We start from the raw sequence: 19,282 nt of genomic DNA on the forward strand, positions 1-19,282 counted from the left end.
CAAGGGATGGTGACGATTGCCTCAGATTTAGATGTATGCCCAGATTCCCAGGGGCGGCACAGACGTGCCGTTGGAAAGCAGAACAAAAACAACGAGTCTCGTATTACTGGAGAGGTATCTACGCAAGGGATGACATGGAGCCCAACTGAATGGATACGAACTGTGCATCCCTGGTCTACGCCAAGCCTCTGTATTTGGTGCACTGTGACATATGCTTAATATACCACAAGTCGCCAAGTAGTGGGGTAGATAGTAGTGCTCTCCAACAGGATAGAGAATTGGGTCGAATATGGTGGTGTGTTTGCTACAAGTGAGCCACCATTAAGCGTGTTCCTCCGAAGGCCCACCATTTTGCTGGTGCCGGTTTTATGCCGGTATCGTATGTGGGAGAAGGGGCTGTGTATCAAAAAACGTTTGTGCATTTCAGGAGTTAACGCTGCGGACGCTTCGAGACTCTAGTACCCCTCCCAATACGTTAATACCCAATATGCTTATCTCTGTCAAGGCATAAGGTCAAACAAAGTAGTCTTCGTGGCGGGCTACTAATAGCTGAATTGTCACTATGCTGTATACCTGGAGATAACCCAAACAATACCGAGCACATACATATCCATTCCCCTTTTATCGTGACGCCGTCCTGCTACAGCGGCAAATATTCATGTTCAAACTGAGCGAGTCCTTCTTGCCATTGCCGCTCGAACCGCAAGTCACTGTAACCAAGAGTATTCGCCGCCGGTTTTGGCAGGGCAAGGTAGTTCTCATCCTCTATAGCCTGTCGAGTGTTCTCTGTGCTCGAGGAACTGGTCACCAAGATCTTGAAGGCGGAGCCCCCTTTCCCTGGTCAAGTCGAGCAAAAACCTGAGCACGTAGGCAGTGTCCTGCAAAAGCTCTTCCTCCAGGCCCTCGTAGAAGTTGATCCCATCGATCACGCAGAACACGCTATCTGTGCTCTTCACCTGGCGCACAAGCTGCCCGAAGGCGTAGCAAAAGGCCTCGATGTCCCCATCGTCCATCCGGTAAGCCAATGCGTGGTCGACGAACACGAGGTCAAAGTGCTGTTGCTGCAGAAACTGTGCGAGCAGGCTCATGATCATCAGCCGAGCTCCACCGAAGTCGTCGTACGGGTGGCTCCCGCAAAAGAAGGCAAGAGACTTGAACTGATCGACGCCGCGCAAGTTCTGCATCAGCAATGCACAGAAGAACGAGATGGGAGAGATGGGCTCGGGTTCCGAGTTGCCGTGGATCAAAAGTTCCTTGCTCTCAGCTTGGACCAACCACTCCCGAAGCTGCGGTGACTTCATGATCTGCTCGGTGCGGTCCTGACCCCCTGCTATGACGAGCTCTCGCTGGGTTATGATGTACTCGATATCTGATGTGTTGACGTCTGTCGAGTCTAGGAAGCTGAGTAGATCCTGCTGAGTGACGACAGTTGTTGTTGCAAGTGGTATGAGTTCTGGCGTAATGGCTCGATAGAAGAGCTGTTTCAACTCCCTGTTTTCGGCTGGTTCCCGTTAGCACTGGTTCGTTCAGGACGTAGCCGAGATCTCACCATTTTGTTGTTCAATTTGGCGCTGAAGGAATTGCATATCCTGCTCGTTCCTGGCCTTTTCTTTCTCATGCCGGGCCCTCTCCCTTTTGTATCTGGCCTCCATCGCTACTAGGTGATCTTTGACCATAACCATAATACCTTTGCTGGCACTTTTGACCATGAACTCTATATTCACAGTTCTTCTATCAATGATGTCCATGGTATCCAGACCTTTGACACATGTTGTTAGAGAAAGAGCAACTAGTCACTTGGTGATCAGATTCGTGATGTACCTCTCTCGAGATCCTCCACTACTTTGTTCGTGGCTTGCTTGTGGGCAGTATCAGCTTCGTGAATGAGCTCATTGCCATCCTTGCTAATATTTTCCAAGCATTCAAGGAGCGATTTCTCGTAGTTCTTGCCGTCCCACATAGCCTTAAGCCCCTTAATGACTAAGATGTATCAGCAATATCCAGACGTCGGCAGGTAAGATCAAGACTTACATATGTGCTTGGTGTAGTAACCAATGACCTCTTCGATTGCCTTGAGTATCGTAATGTAAATAGTCGTCACCGCCTCAGCGACCTTCTTGTTGGTAGAGTACATCGCAATGTAGTCTTCGACAAGACCAAAATTCTTCTTCAGCTTTTCTATCCCGCCTTTGACGTCCTCACGGACCTTGCAAGTTTGCTGAAACGCCTATTGTCATCCTTGGTAAGCTTTGCTCCAGCGAGGACATGTTGGTCAGGACACGAACTTGAAGGAGGAAAGTCAAGGTTCCTAGGATCGGTTTCGCGTAGTCGACCTCTGGAACAAGACTTGATACCCGCTGGACAGTATATGCCTTACTCTCAATGAACTCTTTGGTTTTCTTCAACGCCCCTTTGAACCCTTTAGTCTCAGCATACGTTGCCGCTGCACTATCCAATACCCCAGCACCTCTTCCCAGCTCGTTGTAGAGCGGATGCTGCATCTCTTCTCGGCCCGTGCTTCAGGTTCAACTGGGTACTTGGCCTTGAACTCCAGCAGGATTTCTGGAAATCCTTTGACCTGGGCCGTCGAAGAGGTATCCTTCTGCGCATCTTTGGGTGAATCGAGAGCGCCTAATATTGGTGAATCCAACGATGTTGTGTTCTCGGTTAGACAGATCCTTGGTGTTGGCGCCAATCTTGACTTAAAGGATGGAGGCCAGTCGGAAACCTGGAATCGTTCGTTTTTACTTTTCAATCTGTAAGACCACAGCAAATTGCACTTGAGGATGGGTATAGCACAAAAAGGGAAATGACAATTGTGCTGTATGAATATATGAGGCTGATTCAATTTGCTCTATATAGTCAAGCAGGCGCAGATCTTTGATGGAGCAAAGATGAAAATTCGGGAAACCCAGAGGCGCGACGACTTGAGGTGAGACGTAGCCTAATTTTGGCCCCCAACATGATGACCGCCAGTTTTACCTCACGTGGCTCCGCACGACGGTATACAATTGGACAGCAGTGTATCCCGGAACAAAAAGCAAATAGCCACTGCAGACCTACCCCTCTTCATGGCAACGAATAGGCAAGCTGAAACACCAGCAGCTCCAAATCCCCCTTCGAATTCCCGGTCTGACTCTCTCTCCATGTCAAAGGTAGATGGGTTTTCAAGCCTGTCCAAGTCTTTCCTTTAAAAGTATAGCTTCTTTCAACCCGAAGACATATCCTAACAAGACTGTCTCCAATGATGGAGCAGCCCGAGGGCTGCGTCAAAATCGAGTACACGACAAAATGCTACAATCCAGAACTGAGAGGCGCATCCTCAACGTATCTGGCCCTGAGGGGTTCTCAGAGCGACGTTTCGTCAAGTCCCCAGCATGGCAGTACGGAGGTACGTCCCAAGGCGATCATCGAGATTGTCACAGTCATCAATCCTGTCGGCTTCCGAATGGCTAGTGTACAAGCTACAAATGCATCGGAAACGTTGGGGGATGTCACCAGTACCAGCATCCAGGATCGCTACCTGGTCTTGCACTCGAAGGCCCTGACCCAGTCCATCAGGGACGTCGTGAAGTTCTACCCTGGGTATTAACCCATATCCTTCCCGAATACCATCAATTGCTCACAAATTTGCAGACAAATCTTGTCTGGAGAAAGTCTAGTCATACACGAACCCTATGCCTGCCTCCTGCATCACTTCTCTGATCTGGAACATGAAGTAGAGAAAACGGACGACTCCATCAAATTGCAACATCTTGAACTACTTGTGCAGTTTCTCCGTCCAATGTATCAGCACTATATGGCCCCCTGCAAGAAAACGGCTATCAATGATCCAGCCGACGGTGATGTTCGAGGACATATGGGTATTGATGAGACCTGGCTCCTTAGCATACACCAAGTGGGACGGCCAATGGCTTGGGTGCATATTGGGGAAGTCCATCAAGCTTCCACCGAAGCCATCCCATGATCTTCCCCAGAGATGGTTGATCGAATACTGGTTTCTTCAAGTGCACTGGCCTACGGACGAAATTCGGGTTGCCACCAACTCGGTTGTCATTGATCAATTTGACGGAGAGCAGCTTGTCACTTCACTGCTTATTTATGCAGTCGAGTTCCATGACGCGAACGACGATGGTGGTAGAAAGCGAAAACTCACAGAAAGAGGTAAAAGGACCTGCGATGTTATCTGGGGCGATTCAAGATACATGTCCTATGAGGGCAGATGCTTGGACGCAGCGAGACAACACGTGAGTTGCACCTTAGAATCCCCAGATCGGGATTGGAAGTATTTTAACAATTCTCGCAGATTTCTGGGCGTATCATTGTGGGTGGTGGTAAGGCCGGGGTAGAAGAAAAGTATCCGAAGCATCATTGGACATTCACCTGGGTTGAGCCCAATGACGTACTGAAGCCAGGCCATCCAATCTGTGCAATCAAAGAGATTGTGCACTCGAAGAGGACTCCGACAGCTGACCAGCTTCTAATCATCTCGCCCTGTCTGAGTGCATTCATCTTGTCAGACAATACTTGGAGTGAGTCGCTGCCTGTGGCTTATTGGTCATTACTCAGACCGCTGACGCTTCCCTAGTGCCCATCACGACTGAAAACATTCAACCTCTGAATATACCTCGCGAAATCGCACGGCCAATCCTTGAGAAGCATAAACTTGAAGCACTTGACGCACTAGTAGACTTACAAGTTTATGGCTCTGGGTCGCAGGCTACGGAAGGCCCAAGAGGCCGAGGCAGTGGAACAGCCATTCTTCTTCATGGTGTGTAGACAAAAATATATAACAACTGGTAGCTGACGGGTTCCTTAGGCGCTCCTGGTACTGGAAAAAGCTACACCGTGGGTGAGTGAATCCACAATTCTCGGGAAGCTATCCCGGGAATCTCCGAGTAACATCCTTCAAGCCTAACTGACATCAATAGAATATATCTCCTCGAGAACTCGTCGGCCTGTACTTTCCATCGGCGCGAAGGATGGACTTGTGGGCCCTGGGAAGGTTACTCCGACTTTAATGATGTGGTTTTCCCTTGCCAAGATGTGGAATGCAATTCTACTCATAGACAACTGTGATGTATTCCTCGAAGCAAGATCGCTGCAAGACCTGGATCAAAACATGGCCGTTATGGGCAAGTACTCACCTCAAACAGGGACTAGACCAATCTAACACATCTGCATTAGAATTCTGTCGATCCTTTGACACTCTAGAAGGTCTCCTCTTCCTAACAACCAACAGGGTCGGCATTTTAGACGAAGCAATCTCTTCTCGCATCAATTTATCGATTCATCTCGGCAATTTCGACGCTAAAAGACGTGCGAAAATATGGAAAAGTATGACAGAGACTTTCCAACGTCAAAATGACAAACTTGTCATCCGTCAAGATGTTGGGACACTCCTGCAATCTCTGAAAGAGCCGGTCTTTTTCCAATGGGCATCAAATGATTCGTTGCTTCAAATTGGCAATCGCACTGGCTACTACACAGTCCAGGATTGACGGAAATGATGCAATCCCCGTCAATTATGAACATTTCAAAGAGAGCATGAATATGGCATGGATCTGGGATGAATATCTGAAAAAGCTGCATGATGGCATCGATGCGTCAAAGATTGCCTTGGACGAAGGGATCCGAGACGATACTTTCAAGGACAACATCGCATTGTCCAGAATATCTTCGTCGCCAAATGATTACGTATCACCCGAAAACCCCCAACTACAAGGACCACGAGATCAAGCGCCCATCCCCCGTCGTCAACTGGACTCGAAATATTCTGACTTGAGACCACCCTCACAGAGACCTTTGACATTGGACAGTGACTAGTCTATGTCATCCAACACTCAATTGTGTCCATTGGGATACTTTCCAGGCCGCGGGCAGCAGAACAGAGCTGTTTCGAAATACGCAGTTCTTCGCCGTCGACGTTCTTATTGGAGAGCCTGTCATCAAGCTGGCAACCGATCCTAAGGGCCGGCCAAAACGCAAGAACTTAGCACAACGTAGCGCAACTCTGAGTACCTCGATACCTCGCGCTTCTACCTTGCAGAAAATGGGGAGTGACGGGAACCCTTCTGCTGAAGCATCCTTGCCGGAGCGAATTCGAATTAACTCGCCAGCTCTGATCAAAGCCTTCTCGGAGATTATGGAAGAGTCCTTCACAGGGGCATTCTTGGTCTTCAGGCCCTTCAGATCGCTGCTTTACTATGAGCAGGAACTTCGAGACTGGGCACTTCAACAAGAGAAGGCCTTAGAAAGTGAGTTCGTGTTTGCACCGATTCTATTTACCTATGCTGACCTTGACTTGTATCAGACTCTAAACCTGCAGGCATGCCTATTGCGGATTCCAATGACGAGGAAAACGACGACGATACCAAGCGCATTTCTGCTATGGCAAAGTTGAAAGAGATGCAATGTCTTCTGTCATTCATTGACAGTTACATGGCAAAGAAACGAAAATATCTCATGAGCGATCAGTGTCGAGAGATCAGTTTCGCTGATCTACCCTTGCTCTTCAACCCAGGGGATATTGTGATTGCTAAACACCTGAAACAGGCATATCGAGTCATCAAGGTGGACTGCACCAGACATCGCGTGAAAAATCGTGACAAGGGTGGCTTGGATTTCTGGAAGGACGAGACTGAAGCGGAATTTGCTGACAACCCAATTTTCGTGAGCTGTGTTTACTTGGACTTTGATGGAACTTCGATAGGCCCCGTTCCCCGGATCTTCGCGTTCCCGGGATTTAGAGGGAAGAAGCAGGTGACGTCGCTTCCAATCTACCCCATCCAGCATTCAAGAGACGTCGAGCTCCGGGACAATCTTGTCCAGAGGGGCAAGACATTCCTCAAGGTGGCTGGCATCAAGCATATGCACTATACCGGGTTGGCTATGGAAACGCGAGATGAAATCGATAGCCAGGTTGTGATCGATTTCGAGGAGGCTTTCACTCGGTTTCCACAGTGGATGCCCCGCGTCAGGCACATTGCAGACTGCTCGCCAGCGAAGCTGCTCGATTCGAAAGCCAATCCCTCTTTGGACGACGAAGCAGATGAAACCGTGGGAATTTACCGAGAAGCACAGAAATCACTTGAATTGCCGTGCGTCAAAGAATGCTGCACCGGAGAGGTCGTTCATCGCGATGAGTATGTGGAGAACCGAAGAATGGAGGACTATATTGTTGCACATATGAACGAGGCAGGGTCTGTGTTACCGTCAGTGGCTGTTACTCCTCGGGCTCTCAAAGACATTGATGAGCACCCTACCTTGACAGATGAGGACTTCCTCATCATGTCTTATCGGGTTTTTGGCTTCGTCTTACGAAGTCGAAAATGGCGTGAGTATCCAAAACATTTTTTTTTAAACCCCCCCGATTTCCTCTCTAACACTCATACCACTAGATAAACTGGATTTGACGCACATGTCCGAAGTCGCCATCCTCGGTGATGGGGAGGGCTTTGATCAGCTTGTGCTCCCCCTGGTCATCGCAATATGGTCAAGTCTATGATTAGACAGCACTTACGTGACAGAAAGCTAGCATCGGCGAACAGAGATGAATCAGACTTCGTTCGTGGAAAAGGCATGATTAAGGTACTCATAGCTTCCACTTCGTTATGCTAACAAATACATACAGGTAGAGGTTTGATCTTGCTCTTACATGGAGTGCCTGGCGTTGGGAAGACATCCACCGCAGGTAAGTGCACGATTTCGACCCTGATGAACACTGTTGACACGTATCTTACAGAGTGTGTTGCGGACTCGTTCCGCAGGCCGTTGTTCCAGATCACAAGTGGTAAGACCCCTCTGAAAGCTCCTATTTCACAAGCTGATGCACTGTAGGTGATTTGGGCACTACGGCACGGGAGGTTGAGGATGCACTCGAGCAGAACTTCAACTTAGCAAGTCGATGGGGATGCATTCTGTTGATTGATGAGGCAGACGTGTTCCTGGGGGAGAGAACCAGAGAAGACTTCGTAAGAAACAGTCTCGTCGCAGGTATGTTATTGAACTAAAACTGGTTTGAGGTCTGGTTTACTAATGATTTATAGTCTTCCTTCGAATGATGGAATACTACTCCGGTGTCCTCTTCTTAACCACGAATCGCGTGGGCGTTTTCGACGTAAGCAAGTCCTCTAAAAACATACCGATATGACCTATATCGGCCCAGGGGCCAAGGTTATGAACACGGCATGTAGTGATGTACAAGGGCGGGGAAACGAACAAAGTAGGAGCGACATGTTCATCCGACTAGGATACTAACATTTGCTGTTACAGGAAGCATTCACATCACGTATACATATCAGTTTGTACTACCCACCCTTGCAACGAGATGCCACACGACAGATCTTCGAGAAGAACTGGGAAAGAATCAAGTTACGGTACAAAACGAACGACAGAAAACTCGAGATCAAAGAATCCGAGATCACTCAGTTCGCTCTCGACTACTTCGACAACAACAAGGAGGGGCGATGGAACGGCCGCCAGATCCGTAACGCCTTCCAGTCAGCCATTGCCTTGGCAGAGCTTGACGCCTTGGGAACGGACGATCTCCTGGATGACACGGACCATGGCCGAACCGTGGTACTAGGCAAGAAAAACTTCGAGACCGTCGCCGATGCTTACAAGGGCTTCCTGGACTACCTCAAGCAAGTCTATGGCGCCGACTTCGCCCGTCGGGCCCGCGAGAATCTCTGGCGCTATGATACTTTTGGCATGCCCAAGGTCCCGAACGCGCTGACTACGCGACTCAGGGTAGCTGAACCGGGGCCGCCGATAACGACACCTCCACGAGCCCCTCCTGGATCACAGCCATGGGCGACCCCGGCCGGCTCGCAGCCCCAAGCTGGGTACGGCTACAGAGAACCTCAGCATACGCCGTATTACCAAGCACAGCCGCCTCCGTCACAGCCACAACAGTACTACCCTGAGCGCTACGAGCACCACCCGGATCAGAGATCGCGGTATATACCAGGTCAAGATCCCTACGCACCACCAGCGCCGCAAGATCGGTTCGCACCGGGTTAAGACCCGTACGCGCGAGGTGCCGAGAGGTATGCGGCTGGGTCGACGGAGCGGGTTCCGCAGACCCCAGAGCAGTCGTACCGTCGTAGCGCGCCGAGGGAGCCGGACGACTCGAGATGATGGCCTTTTCCCACACTGCACACACTCTTTTGGCTTACTTTGGGCTCTCATTTCTTTGACCTTTCACAATTGAGCTGTATTTTCGTCAGCGGCAGACCTACTCTCACTTCATTATCTACTTTCGCTTCAGTCGATTCTCTCACTGCCTACTTCGTTTCCACTAGTATAACTGCTTAGCTAAGTAGTAAGCTCGTGTCAAATCAAACCCCTGATCCTGTTCACTCCAATTACACTTGATAGATGAATCAAGCTTGTTCTAGAATCGGCACCCCAGACTACGATAGACTCGATCGGGCGCCACGATTGAGACAGGGGCCCACGGTGCCGACTCGACCGGCGCCATGGAAGAAGGCAGTACGGTTCGTCGAATTTGAAACCGATTCAGGCTTTGTTTAAGTGATTAGATAATGCCGAGCAGCTATACATAGATCCTCATCGAGTCATGCCCCTGTCGGTGAACTATGAACTGAGTCATGGAACTTGGCATAGCGAGATGATGCTGACAAAAAGTTGGGTGTTAGTGGCAATTTGCTTCAATCATTGCCGTGCTACTGGGTTGCAAGTTTAAAGACGGCGGAGGGAGAGATTAGTGCAAGGAGTGTTGTTTTTTCTTCTTTCATGATTTTCTGAGTGAGGTTACCATGCTATGCAGGCAGTCTAATTGGTGTGGTTTCTTCGCAGAGTCCGTCCGCCGCATCTGCATGCATAAAGCACGTAGATGCATCCTTGTTGAATCGGCTGCAACGGCTACGCCAACTTACGGCAGCGCACATCTGTGGAGTTTCTTGGTTTCTTGGCAAACAAGGCAAGCGACAAGGAAGATCGCAGTGCTACATGCCGTATCTACCTATCTACGAAAATATTAACCTTTTGTTTGCAGCTTGCTGTTGCTGTGCTGCATATTTTGGCACGGCCTGGAGAGATTGCGGCCCCAGAAGCGTTGCGACGGTCGCGTTATCGCGATCAGCCTGTCCAAGGAGAGGGAGGGTCGGAGGGAAATGGAATTGGGATTCCATGGCCGAGGGTAAGCAACAAATGCAACTTCACACGCAGAGGAGATCGGGGTGGCAATTAGGAATGCAACGCGCAGGTCGAGATGCAGCTCAATCGAAAGTGAGCTGTCGAAATGGAAGAAGCAAGACCCTTTTCTGGAACGGGAAACCCAGCCGATGCGGTGCAATGCAGGCTCACCCTCCCGAACCTATGACCTGGACAGCGGCTCGAGTGGCTGCAGCTGCAGCCCAATTGAGGGGGGCTGCAGGAGATGATGGGTTCGGGCTTTGACCCGCATGCAGGCTTTTTGGAGGCTTTTGGGGGGCTTTCGGGGGCTTTGGGGCTTTTGGCTGCTTAATTCCAGGGGTCCGCATTATGCCCACTTTCTTTTTTCCCCGGCCGAGCTGCCCCAAGCACCCAGATACGAAAACCATGGCTGAAGCGAAAGCACGCGAGAACCGTTTACGGCACCCGCTGCAACTCTGACTGCATCGGTCCATTCAGCTCTGCAAAATATTCGCGATCCTGCGGTGACCTGACCCCCCCTCTTCTCACCTGTCTTGGGCCTGCCGAGGCAATTGGGCAGAGATCCCGAATACGATGAGACGATTTGGGAAAACAGAGTCGCCAAGGTCGAAATCCAATTCATGTGACAGAGCATCTGCGGACAGACGGACGGTGGTAGCAATCTCTAGCATCTGGGGCAAGCCGGGGAACTGGCCTGTTTCTGTAGCATTCGTCTAGCAGATGATGGATTTCCCCGACGTCACATACAAAACGGGGTCATGACAGAGTCAAGGTGGCCCTCAAGGAGGATTCCGCGAGAGACACCGAGCCCCTTCATAAGTAAACCCTTCTTAGAAGCACCTCGTTATACCGTCGCCCCCTTTGTCTCTCCCTCAGTCGCGCGCTGTCCGCTTCTAATATAATACCTGCCCCGGGGTCCCGACTGTAGTTTTCGTCCAACTACCGACCGTCTTCCCCAGGCTGATCAGTGGTATATATTCGTCGACCCAGGTCTCCATAGATCTGCTGCATCGACTGTCACTCTTTTTCTCATCCCTCCCTCTGCTCTTCAGCTCCCCTACCCCTACCCCTACCTCTTCCTTCCCTCCCCCACCACCATGGCTTCCAAGGTCCTCCTGGGCCTGCTCGCCACGGGCCTCGCCCTCGCCGCCAACACGTGCGACGTGGTCCAGGACACGACCAGCATCCAGATGAACAAGCGCTTCTCCATCGACTACACCAACGAGCAGCAGGAGTACTGGTCCGCCGCCTGCACCAACCAGCTCAAGCCCTCGTGCATCCTCTTCCCCAAGAGCCCCAGCGAGGTCCAGGCCGTCGTCTCCATCCTGCGCGACAACAACGAGACCTTCGCCGTCAAGTCCGGCGGCCACAACCCCAACAACTACTTTGCTAGTGTCGACGGCGGCCCGCTCATCTCCACCAAGCACCTCAACGAGGTCATCTTCGACAAGGCGAGCGAGACGGTGCGCGTCGGGCCCGGCAACCGCTGGGAGGACGTCGCCAAGAAGCTCGACGGGACCGGCTACTCCGCTGTCGGCGGACGTATCGGTAATGTCGGTGTGGGTGGATATCTCCTCGGAGGTGAGTCAACTGTCCAATGGCATTCTAAAAGATGACCCCTTACTAACTGCGCGTAACATATAGGCGGCCTCAGCTTCATGAGCACCGAGTACGGGTGGGCTGCCAACAGCGTGGTCGCGTACGAGCTGGTGCTGGCCAACGCGACCATGATCACGGTCACGGCCGAGAGCCACCCGGACATCCACAAGGCGCTGCAGGGGAGCGGCAACGCCTTCGGCATCGTGACGGCCTACACGCTCAAGGTCTACCAGCAGCCCGCCGAGGTCTGGGGCGGCCACTACACCTTCAGCGCCACGACCGAGAACAACAAGAAGCTGCTCGCCGCCGTCCGCGACTTCACCGAGTACTACCCGGACGAGAAGGCCGGCATCATCCTGACGGCCGAGACCACCGTCGGCGGCCTGCTCGACATCTGGATCCTGTTCGTCTACTACAACGGGCCGGAGCCGCCGGCGGGCATCTTCAGCAACTTCACCGACGTCGGCCCGCTGCTCAAGAGCGTCAAGAAGCAGAGCTACGCCGACCTGCTCACGGGCAACAACTGGGCCGTCCTGCGCGGCAGCGTCTACACCATCGGCACCGAGATGACGCCCCTGCCCAGCAAGGAGCACGGCGCCGAGATCATGGAGTCCTACCTCGACTCGTGGCGCAACGTGAGCTCGGGCGTGCTCCCCGTGACGGGCCTCATCGCCAGCGTGGCCTTCCAGCCGATGCCGAAGCGGCTCGCGGCCAAGTCGCAGTCCAAGGGCGGCGACATGCTGGACCTGGACGACGGCATCGACCGCATCATCTTCGAGTACGACTACAGCTACTGGATCCCGAGCGACCAGCCCAAGGTCGACCAGGCCATGCAGGACACCTACAACGGGCTCGCGGGCCGCGTCAAGGAGTTCCAGGCCCAGGATAAGCTACCCAAGGACGCGTACCTGCCCATCTTCATGAACGACGGCTACTTCCGCCAGGACTACTTTGGTCGCCTCAAGCCGGAGAACGCGGCGCTCGCTCGGCGCGTGCGCGATGAGTTGGATCCGCAGGGGCTGTGGGCGACGAGGACTGGTGGGTTCAAGATGTGAGGAAAGTGAGACAAACAGTGATTGCACTTCATATACATCATATCTACCCTGAGTACATAGTAGAACATCCCAATAATACCTAGTCTTAATCGTTTGCGGGTGGAAGCCTGCATATACACATACCTATTATCACTTTAAGTTCATCTGTAGCTGCTACATGTCTTAGTTACGGGACGGACCGCTTGAGTCCATCCGTCCCATTGTCAAATTCGTCTGTTCCTTGAACTCTTGACTGCACGTCTAAACTTTCAGGGGAAACATATCTAAGTTTAACGTTTAAAGCGACTGCAATTGGACGGTGGGTTTGCGATGTCTCTTTAGCATTTGCTATGTGAGGGCGTATTAGACAATATATATGATACTGTCAGCGAATCTCGCAATGATGTGTGGTGGTGTGCCGATTAGCACTAATTCTCCATCCACTATCTCACTGTCCTGAAACATTCGCATCCCCGCCTACCTACTTTTCAAGCAGCAGCATTCTCCAGCTCCCGCTCATTGGCATACTCGGCCTTCAGGAACTTGACCACCTCATACCCGTGCCAAAACCAGACCTCCATCTCCTCCTCCCGCGGGGCCTGCCAGGCGGTGGTGTGCGTCTTCGCGTACTGGCCCATCTGCCAGATGAACCGAACCCAGTGCTTCTCCGCGGACCAGCCCGTCTTGTCGGGTCGGCTCGAGCCGGAGCTGGTGGTGTCGTACGCAGCGAAATTCATGACCGCGTTGGCGCCGAGAAGGTTGGTGACCTTCGTGTAGTCTGCATCGTTGGCAGTGGGGTTGTTGGTCAGGTAGTCGCTGACGAACTCGTCCATGAACGGCTTTACGCCGGGGCTCTCCAGCCAGTCGGTGAGTGCCTCGATGCTGTCCAGTCCCAGGGTGTTCTTGAGCTCGGCTCGGAGAGTAGCTAGGGTATAGAAATTCTCCATCTGTGGTGAAAAATAATTAGCAGAGTATAGGGTGCAGTGTTAGGGGTTCACTATACCGTAGCAAGTGGAGATGTCGAGGTTGTGATGGTTCTTTGATGTTGTCTAGTGTGTATGTGCTAGCAAGCTGTCGATGAGATGGTGGTTTCGAGACTGTATGGGTCGTCGAATTGATGTTGGATGTAAAACCATGATGAAGGTTCAAGAGCAGAGGAGAAGTGGGATCTTATATATGTTTCAAGTGTGAAGTGAACGCAGTGGTTTCGTTGAATGTGAATAGTATACAGGCTGGTATGACCGGCGACGTGATTACAGCGAGCTGCAACGAGTCGTGTGTCCACCTTGGAACGTGGTTTCTTAGGTACATATTCCACAATTTGAACGCTGCGATCGATAACTACTCGTTCTGTTCTATTACGTGAAATTGCAAGGCACGTAACTACATTCAAGCGTCAGCATTACACCGAACAACGACCAATGAACTATTTCCAGCGCTGTACCAAGAGTTGCAGATGTGCATGGATGGCAAAAACAACCTGTGAACTGACGAGAAAGGAGTCTTGCCTCATCTCCAATGTCACGTTTTGGAGCCAGGCAATCATCAAAGTTTCTGGGCATAGAAAAGGGGTACCAGATTTCAAGAGTAAAACGAGATGCAAACTCTTGCTCGTAGGTTGAGCAAACGAAATAACAGTCTACTCCCAACGGATAATGAGATACAAAGTCGCAGCGACAGCAGAGAGTATGGCAGTTCAGACATGAAGGGCTTTAGCTATGACTTTGGTGGCATATCTGTCTGCCGTTTCAGCGTCGTTGACTCTCGGGAATGGCGTGTCGGGCATGGGTACAGCCAAGAATTGACACAGAGGTCCCCATCTGTCATTTAGATCCATCTCCAGCAACTGTCCTTCGGGCAAAATCGACTTCACTCTCTTGAGGTGAGTTCCAAGATATCTGAACAAGAAGTAAATAATGGTCAGCTGGTAATGGCACCACAAGCTTGTAACCATAGACACTTACGGGGACCTTCATGAAGCATCAAATCGGACGGAGTAGCCGTGACCGGATCCAGGACTGCGAGGCAGAACGTGGAACGACTATACACGCTCGCAAATGTCGCGAGCTGTCGCCGTCACCCCGAAATCGGCGTGGCCGCAATTCCTAACCACAACGGCACAGCCCTGGCAGTGGCAGCCTTGATGCTGTCCCACCGCCCTTGCGGATCCCTCCGAGCGAAGACGACTTTGGCGTCGGGGTACAGTTCCATCATCTCCGGGATCAAGTCGGCCGGCGGTTGCCTTTCGGACCAGCTTAAGGGTTTCTTCCTTATTCATAACTTATCTGGCCCCGTATGCTTTGATCCAGGTGCTGCAGTAGTATAGGATGTTGTCAGCCGACCAAAGAACACGGAGTCATCGTTGTTGATTTCACTTGCCATCTTTTCGTACCGGGATCTGGGTGCATCCGTGGCAGACTGGATGCAGTTTAACCTTATGCTTAGGAGGGGCTGAAATCACTCGAAGCTTCTTTCAAAGGGCCCGTAAGGATAGGCGCAGCTCCACTCATACTGTCAACGATGCGGTTTCAATAGCAATTATAGTCTTGCTCTTGATCGAATAATACTGCAGGGTTTTAAGTTCGGAGGAAAGGCAGAGACCCGAAGGATTTAAATGATCAGCTGGAAAGCGGCTACAACATCGGAGTAGAGAAAGAAAGATGAAGTAAGCGGCCAAAGTCACCGTCGGACGAAGACTGGTGTACTAGTTCCTCCGAAGGTCTGTCTAACGGTCATCGAGTTGATTTTATGCTGCCTCTAAAAGATAATCCTGCAGCCTTCATTGATTAAACATGCTCAGTAGCCTACACCGCCTTGCGAGAGGCTAGGGCAAGTGTGTCGTCTGATTCCTCGCTTATATAGTCGTAAAACGTTATGCTATTCTAGTTTCTTAGATGCTAGTCACATTTGACTGCTTCCAACTTTCGTCTGTTTGGTTTGCCATGCTTTATTAGCTTTATTGATAAGTTATCACGAAAGGTTTCCCCTTGGGCTTTCAGGGGTAATTTAACATGGCTTGCAGTCGAACTGTCTCCCTAGTTCTTGAAATGTAGACTCACTTTACCCATGCATCGCTTGCAGTCAGGAAATCAATAGTTCTTCGTTTGCAACATAATAATACGTGGCAATATTCTCTCATAGTCGTACCCGAACATTTGTCATGAAGACAATCAACCAGTGTAGGAGACGCAATCGTGATCTGAAGTCCTCAAGTTTGACAATGTGACGTTTTCAAGTGATCGAACGGCGACCCACTCAGTCAGATTTAAAGGAACCAGTGCCGATAAATAAAAGGATGATTCAGCTAACAGTTAAGAAGGAGCAGTATCTTACAGATCATGGAGAGGAACAACCTTTTAAGTCTTATAATTAGCAAGTACATAATCATTTTAGTAGTATAGCAGGGAGGTAACGAAAGGGTCTTGCAGTTCATCGAATGGAGCGTTATTATGTGACTAGTACGAGTCACGCCCATCAGGAGGTTAGTATAACCCAGTGCATACTTGATTCCAGATCGGAAAGATAGCAATAAACGACTATCTAAATCTCATATCTAGGAATTGCTCGTGTAATTAAGCCGCAGAACCAATAAGGGACATGTTGAATGCCCATCCGATAGGAAATAATAAACAAAAACATTGATCATACCCAAATAGCAGGTAAAAAGTCCAAATGATGTAGACCAGCATCTTTCCCCTCGCTCCTAATCCTACTCAGCCCTCAGTCGACCATCGAGAACAACACTTGGTGAAGTACTTCTAGTTGGAAGAAAGGAAAGGTATTTAATAGCTTAGTGGGCGGTACTCTCGGCCGCCGGTACCGGCACTACCCTGCTTGCCACCGCCATAACTGTAGGTTGAGCCGGTGCCTCCGTTGTCATCGTTGTCGGGTACCACTTATGACCAGATGGAGTATCAGTAAGGCTGGTCTCATACGAATGATTTGGGTTTTGATACGTTGCTGGGATGGAGAAAGAACCGTGGTCATACTAACCGTGTACGAAACGTAATTCGTATCCGGCGGTATTCTCTTTATGTACACCATCGGAAGGTACGGTCAAGAGGTGGTGCTCGAAATTGCCCAGCTCCTCTTTCTTTTTCTCCAAATCTGCCGTGAAATCGGCCTCCGTATCTTTCTGTTTGGCGTAAAGGGTGACTAGTGGCTCTAGGACCTCAGAGGACCTGCCGACTTCCACTTCTTCTGTCATTCCTCGCTTCAGGTTGTCGTTTGGATGGTTCGATATAGCATTGTTGATAGCGGTTACGAGAGCAGCGTAATACTTTTGGGGATCTCCTGACATCGTTGTATCAATTATAGGCAACCGCGATTAATCGTGTATAGTGAAGTTCAGCTGGCTGTCTGAAAGGAGATGTCATATGTAAATTTATAAGCTGGATCTTCACGAAACTCCTGGAACCGGAGTTTTAAGAGATATTTATACGCGGAAAGGAACACATGCTGGTTCAATGGAACCCTCATCCAAGCTTATTCGCCCATGATGGTTATGCGGGCTCTCACGTCATCTTTCCAAACATCCACTAATAGATAGGGGGTATCCCTGGATCTCGAGGTTATGGTCGGCATCTGTGTCACATCAGTAGTCCCCGGATCTGGATAGTGTTGTCCTTCAAGGCTAGGGGCGACGTATCTTGGTGGCCTTGTTTGTTTTCGGAAGCTCTTTGCTCCAGGAATGTTTTGCATGGGCAATCGTTCACCAGCAAAACGCTTGGAGGATGCCAAACCCCAGATCCTTCACTACACGTGTCTGCTGGTCCAAGAGGTGTGCGACCTGGGTATAACAGATAGGCTGGGCCGCTGGCTCGCAGCAGGGTTCATAAACCCATGAACGTTATCTCTCACATGATGGGTCACTGAGCACGAATCAGGCTACCGAGTTTGATACCCATAGCACGGCGATCGATCGATACTTGCTTGCCGCTGGTCGCTCCACATTCCGGCTGGAAGTTTGGGGGCGGGCGTGGAATGCTGGGGTTGTGTTTGTGAAGGGGGAGCACCAACCGGGTCTGGGGAATCCGCTTAATGGAATCCCGTGAAACAGTGACGCAGCGACGGATATCCCACCCAACGGATCCTCATCGTTGGTCGCGGCCGGAGGACCGGGGTAACTTTATTGCTACTTGTAATACATCAAGTCGGCCAAAGTACCAACAGAGAGAGCACCTTGGCTTGTTGAACTTCGTTCAGGATCTCAGTTCATGGCCGGAATTTCAAGGAACAGTCATATATATACCACAATTTTTAACTGACGGGTTGCAAGCGACTAAAATGCCCCAGCTTTATTCAACGTATAACTAGACCGCAACAAACTGCCCTTACACATCTCCATATCATACAAAGATGAGTCGTTCCCTTCTTCGACTCTCCAATCCCCTTGGTCCTCTCATGGCCTACGCTTCAAGATGACTTATTAGTAAACCTCTCCAACAACACCCTAACAGCCCGCTTTAGCGCCGTCTTCTTCCAGTCCGATCCGCCCTCACCATCATCACCCTTTCCTTTCTTCTTGTTCGCCGCGCGGTCGAACCCCTTAACAACCACGCCCGTGACCAGCTCCTCCAGGTACTCGACGAGCAGCTTCTCCAGCAGCCCCGCCCGCAGCTGGGCCACGAGCCGGTCCAGCAGCGCGCCCTCGATCAGGCTGCCGAAGTCGTCGGCCAGCTTCCGCATCTCGGCCTCGGTGGGGCCCGCGGCGCCGTGGCCGAAGACGCCTTGGAGGATTTCTTGGAGGCCGGCGTGGAAGGGGGACGAGGACGATGAGGCGTTGTTGTTGTTAATGGCGCGGGACGATCCTGCTGCTGATGCTGCTCCGGGGCTGAGATATCTTGTTGTTGCTTCGCTACTCGTGCTGTGGCGGCGGTGGTGGCGGCGAGGTCTGCGGCGGCCGCTAGAGTTGTGACTGCTGCGATGACGTGTTGACGACGATGAGGAGGCGCTGCGGTGTTGGGACATGGTCGGTGGCTGGACGTTGATCGCGGGGACGTTGTGGCGTGAAGTGGGCGGCGGCTGTGAACCTTGGTGAAATGAAGAAGGAGGCAGCGGTACTGCTGCTGGTGATGGGGATGATGATCGGCCGGTATGTTGTTGGTGTGGCGAGGATGCTTTGCGTTGGGATTTGCCAGAGGTAACGTTTCCTCTTCGCTGTCCTGAAGCCGACATGATCGAAGTTGGCGGCGATGGAGGGTGTTGACTTCGTGGGTGACTGCTCGAGCGGTGGTGGGAGTGACGTGAGGATCGACGATGATCTCTTCGAGCACTACTGCTCGTTGGTGGTGGGCTTGTCTTGGGTTCTTTCGCCATGATGCCGTTCTCTGTTGTATTGTTGCGAAGGTCAAGGTGTGGCGATATCTTCTTCCTGGCTGTCGTTGTGGTTTCTCCTCGCAAAGTTGGGAGAGAGGTGATGTCAGATGGGGTGCTGCGACGTGGATGTGTGTTGCGCACTTTTGGTAAGACGATGCTGTTATGTAACC

General features: G+C 51.1%; 7 protein-coding genes across 7 annotated transcripts; 2 read left to right on the forward strand and 5 right to left on the reverse strand.

The window, feature by feature from the left end:
- Positions 1-758: 758 nt before the first annotated feature.
- Positions 759-2,501, reverse strand: PG997_002744 (uncharacterized protein; the record flags this gene model as incomplete). The annotated part of the gene is made up of 5 exons (XM_066807059.1): positions 759-1,501; positions 1,550-1,759; positions 1,822-1,980; positions 2,032-2,227; positions 2,286-2,501. 5 exons carry the CDS (start codon positions 2,499-2,501, stop codon positions 759-761), a joined length of 1,524 nt encoding a protein of 507 aa, XP_066670677.1.
- Positions 2,502-3,291: 790 nt separating this feature from the next.
- PG997_002745 (uncharacterized protein) lies at positions 3,292-9,024 on the forward strand (the record flags this gene model as incomplete). The annotated part of the gene is made up of 16 exons (XM_066807060.1): positions 3,292-3,391; positions 3,889-4,247; positions 4,307-4,532; positions 4,589-4,771; positions 4,820-4,852; positions 4,932-5,005; positions 5,157-5,423; positions 5,491-5,752; positions 5,820-6,257; positions 6,314-7,336; positions 7,401-7,499; positions 7,634-7,693; positions 7,745-7,792; positions 7,840-7,995; positions 8,049-8,119; positions 8,275-9,024. 16 exons carry the CDS (start codon positions 3,292-3,294, stop codon positions 9,022-9,024), a joined length of 4,149 nt encoding a protein of 1,382 aa, XP_066670678.1.
- Positions 9,025-11,258: 2,234 nt separating this feature from the next.
- Positions 11,259-12,815, forward strand: PG997_002746 (FAD binding domain-containing protein; the record flags this gene model as incomplete). The annotated part of the gene is made up of 2 exons (XM_066807061.1): positions 11,259-11,742; positions 11,806-12,815. 2 exons carry the CDS (start codon positions 11,259-11,261, stop codon positions 12,813-12,815), a joined length of 1,494 nt encoding a protein of 497 aa, XP_066670679.1.
- A 467-nt stretch (positions 12,816-13,282) lies between these two features.
- Positions 13,283-13,741, reverse strand: PG997_002747 (uncharacterized protein; the record flags this gene model as incomplete). The annotated part of the gene is made up of 1 exon (XM_066807062.1): positions 13,283-13,741. One exon carries the CDS (start codon positions 13,739-13,741, stop codon positions 13,283-13,285), a length of 459 nt encoding a protein of 152 aa, XP_066670680.1.
- A 749-nt stretch (positions 13,742-14,490) lies between these two features.
- Positions 14,491-15,008, reverse strand: PG997_002748 (uncharacterized protein; the record flags this gene model as incomplete). Its single annotated transcript, XM_066807063.1, has 3 exons — positions 14,491-14,692; positions 14,755-14,835; positions 14,875-15,008. The coding sequence occupies 3 exons, from the start codon at positions 15,006-15,008 to the stop codon at positions 14,491-14,493; spliced, it is 417 nt and encodes a 138-aa protein (XP_066670681.1).
- Positions 15,009-16,576: 1,568 nt separating this feature from the next.
- On the reverse strand, positions 16,577-17,094 carry PG997_002749 (uncharacterized protein; the record flags this gene model as incomplete). Its single annotated transcript, XM_066807064.1, has 2 exons — positions 16,577-16,689; positions 16,788-17,094. 2 exons carry the CDS (start codon positions 17,092-17,094, stop codon positions 16,577-16,579), a joined length of 420 nt encoding a protein of 139 aa, XP_066670682.1.
- Positions 17,095-18,209: 1,115 nt separating this feature from the next.
- Positions 18,210-18,971, reverse strand: PG997_002750 (uncharacterized protein; the record flags this gene model as incomplete). Its single annotated transcript, XM_066807065.1, has 1 exon — positions 18,210-18,971. One exon carries the CDS (start codon positions 18,969-18,971, stop codon positions 18,210-18,212), a length of 762 nt encoding a protein of 253 aa, XP_066670683.1.
- Positions 18,972-19,282: the final 311 nt, after the last annotated feature.

This window comes from Apiospora hydei (genome assembly GCF_038363865.1).
Source record: "Apiospora hydei strain CBS 114990 chromosome Unknown utg000004l_segment0_segment0, whole genome shotgun sequence".
Lineage (NCBI taxonomy): Eukaryota > Fungi > Ascomycota > Sordariomycetes > Amphisphaeriales > Apiosporaceae > Apiospora > Apiospora hydei.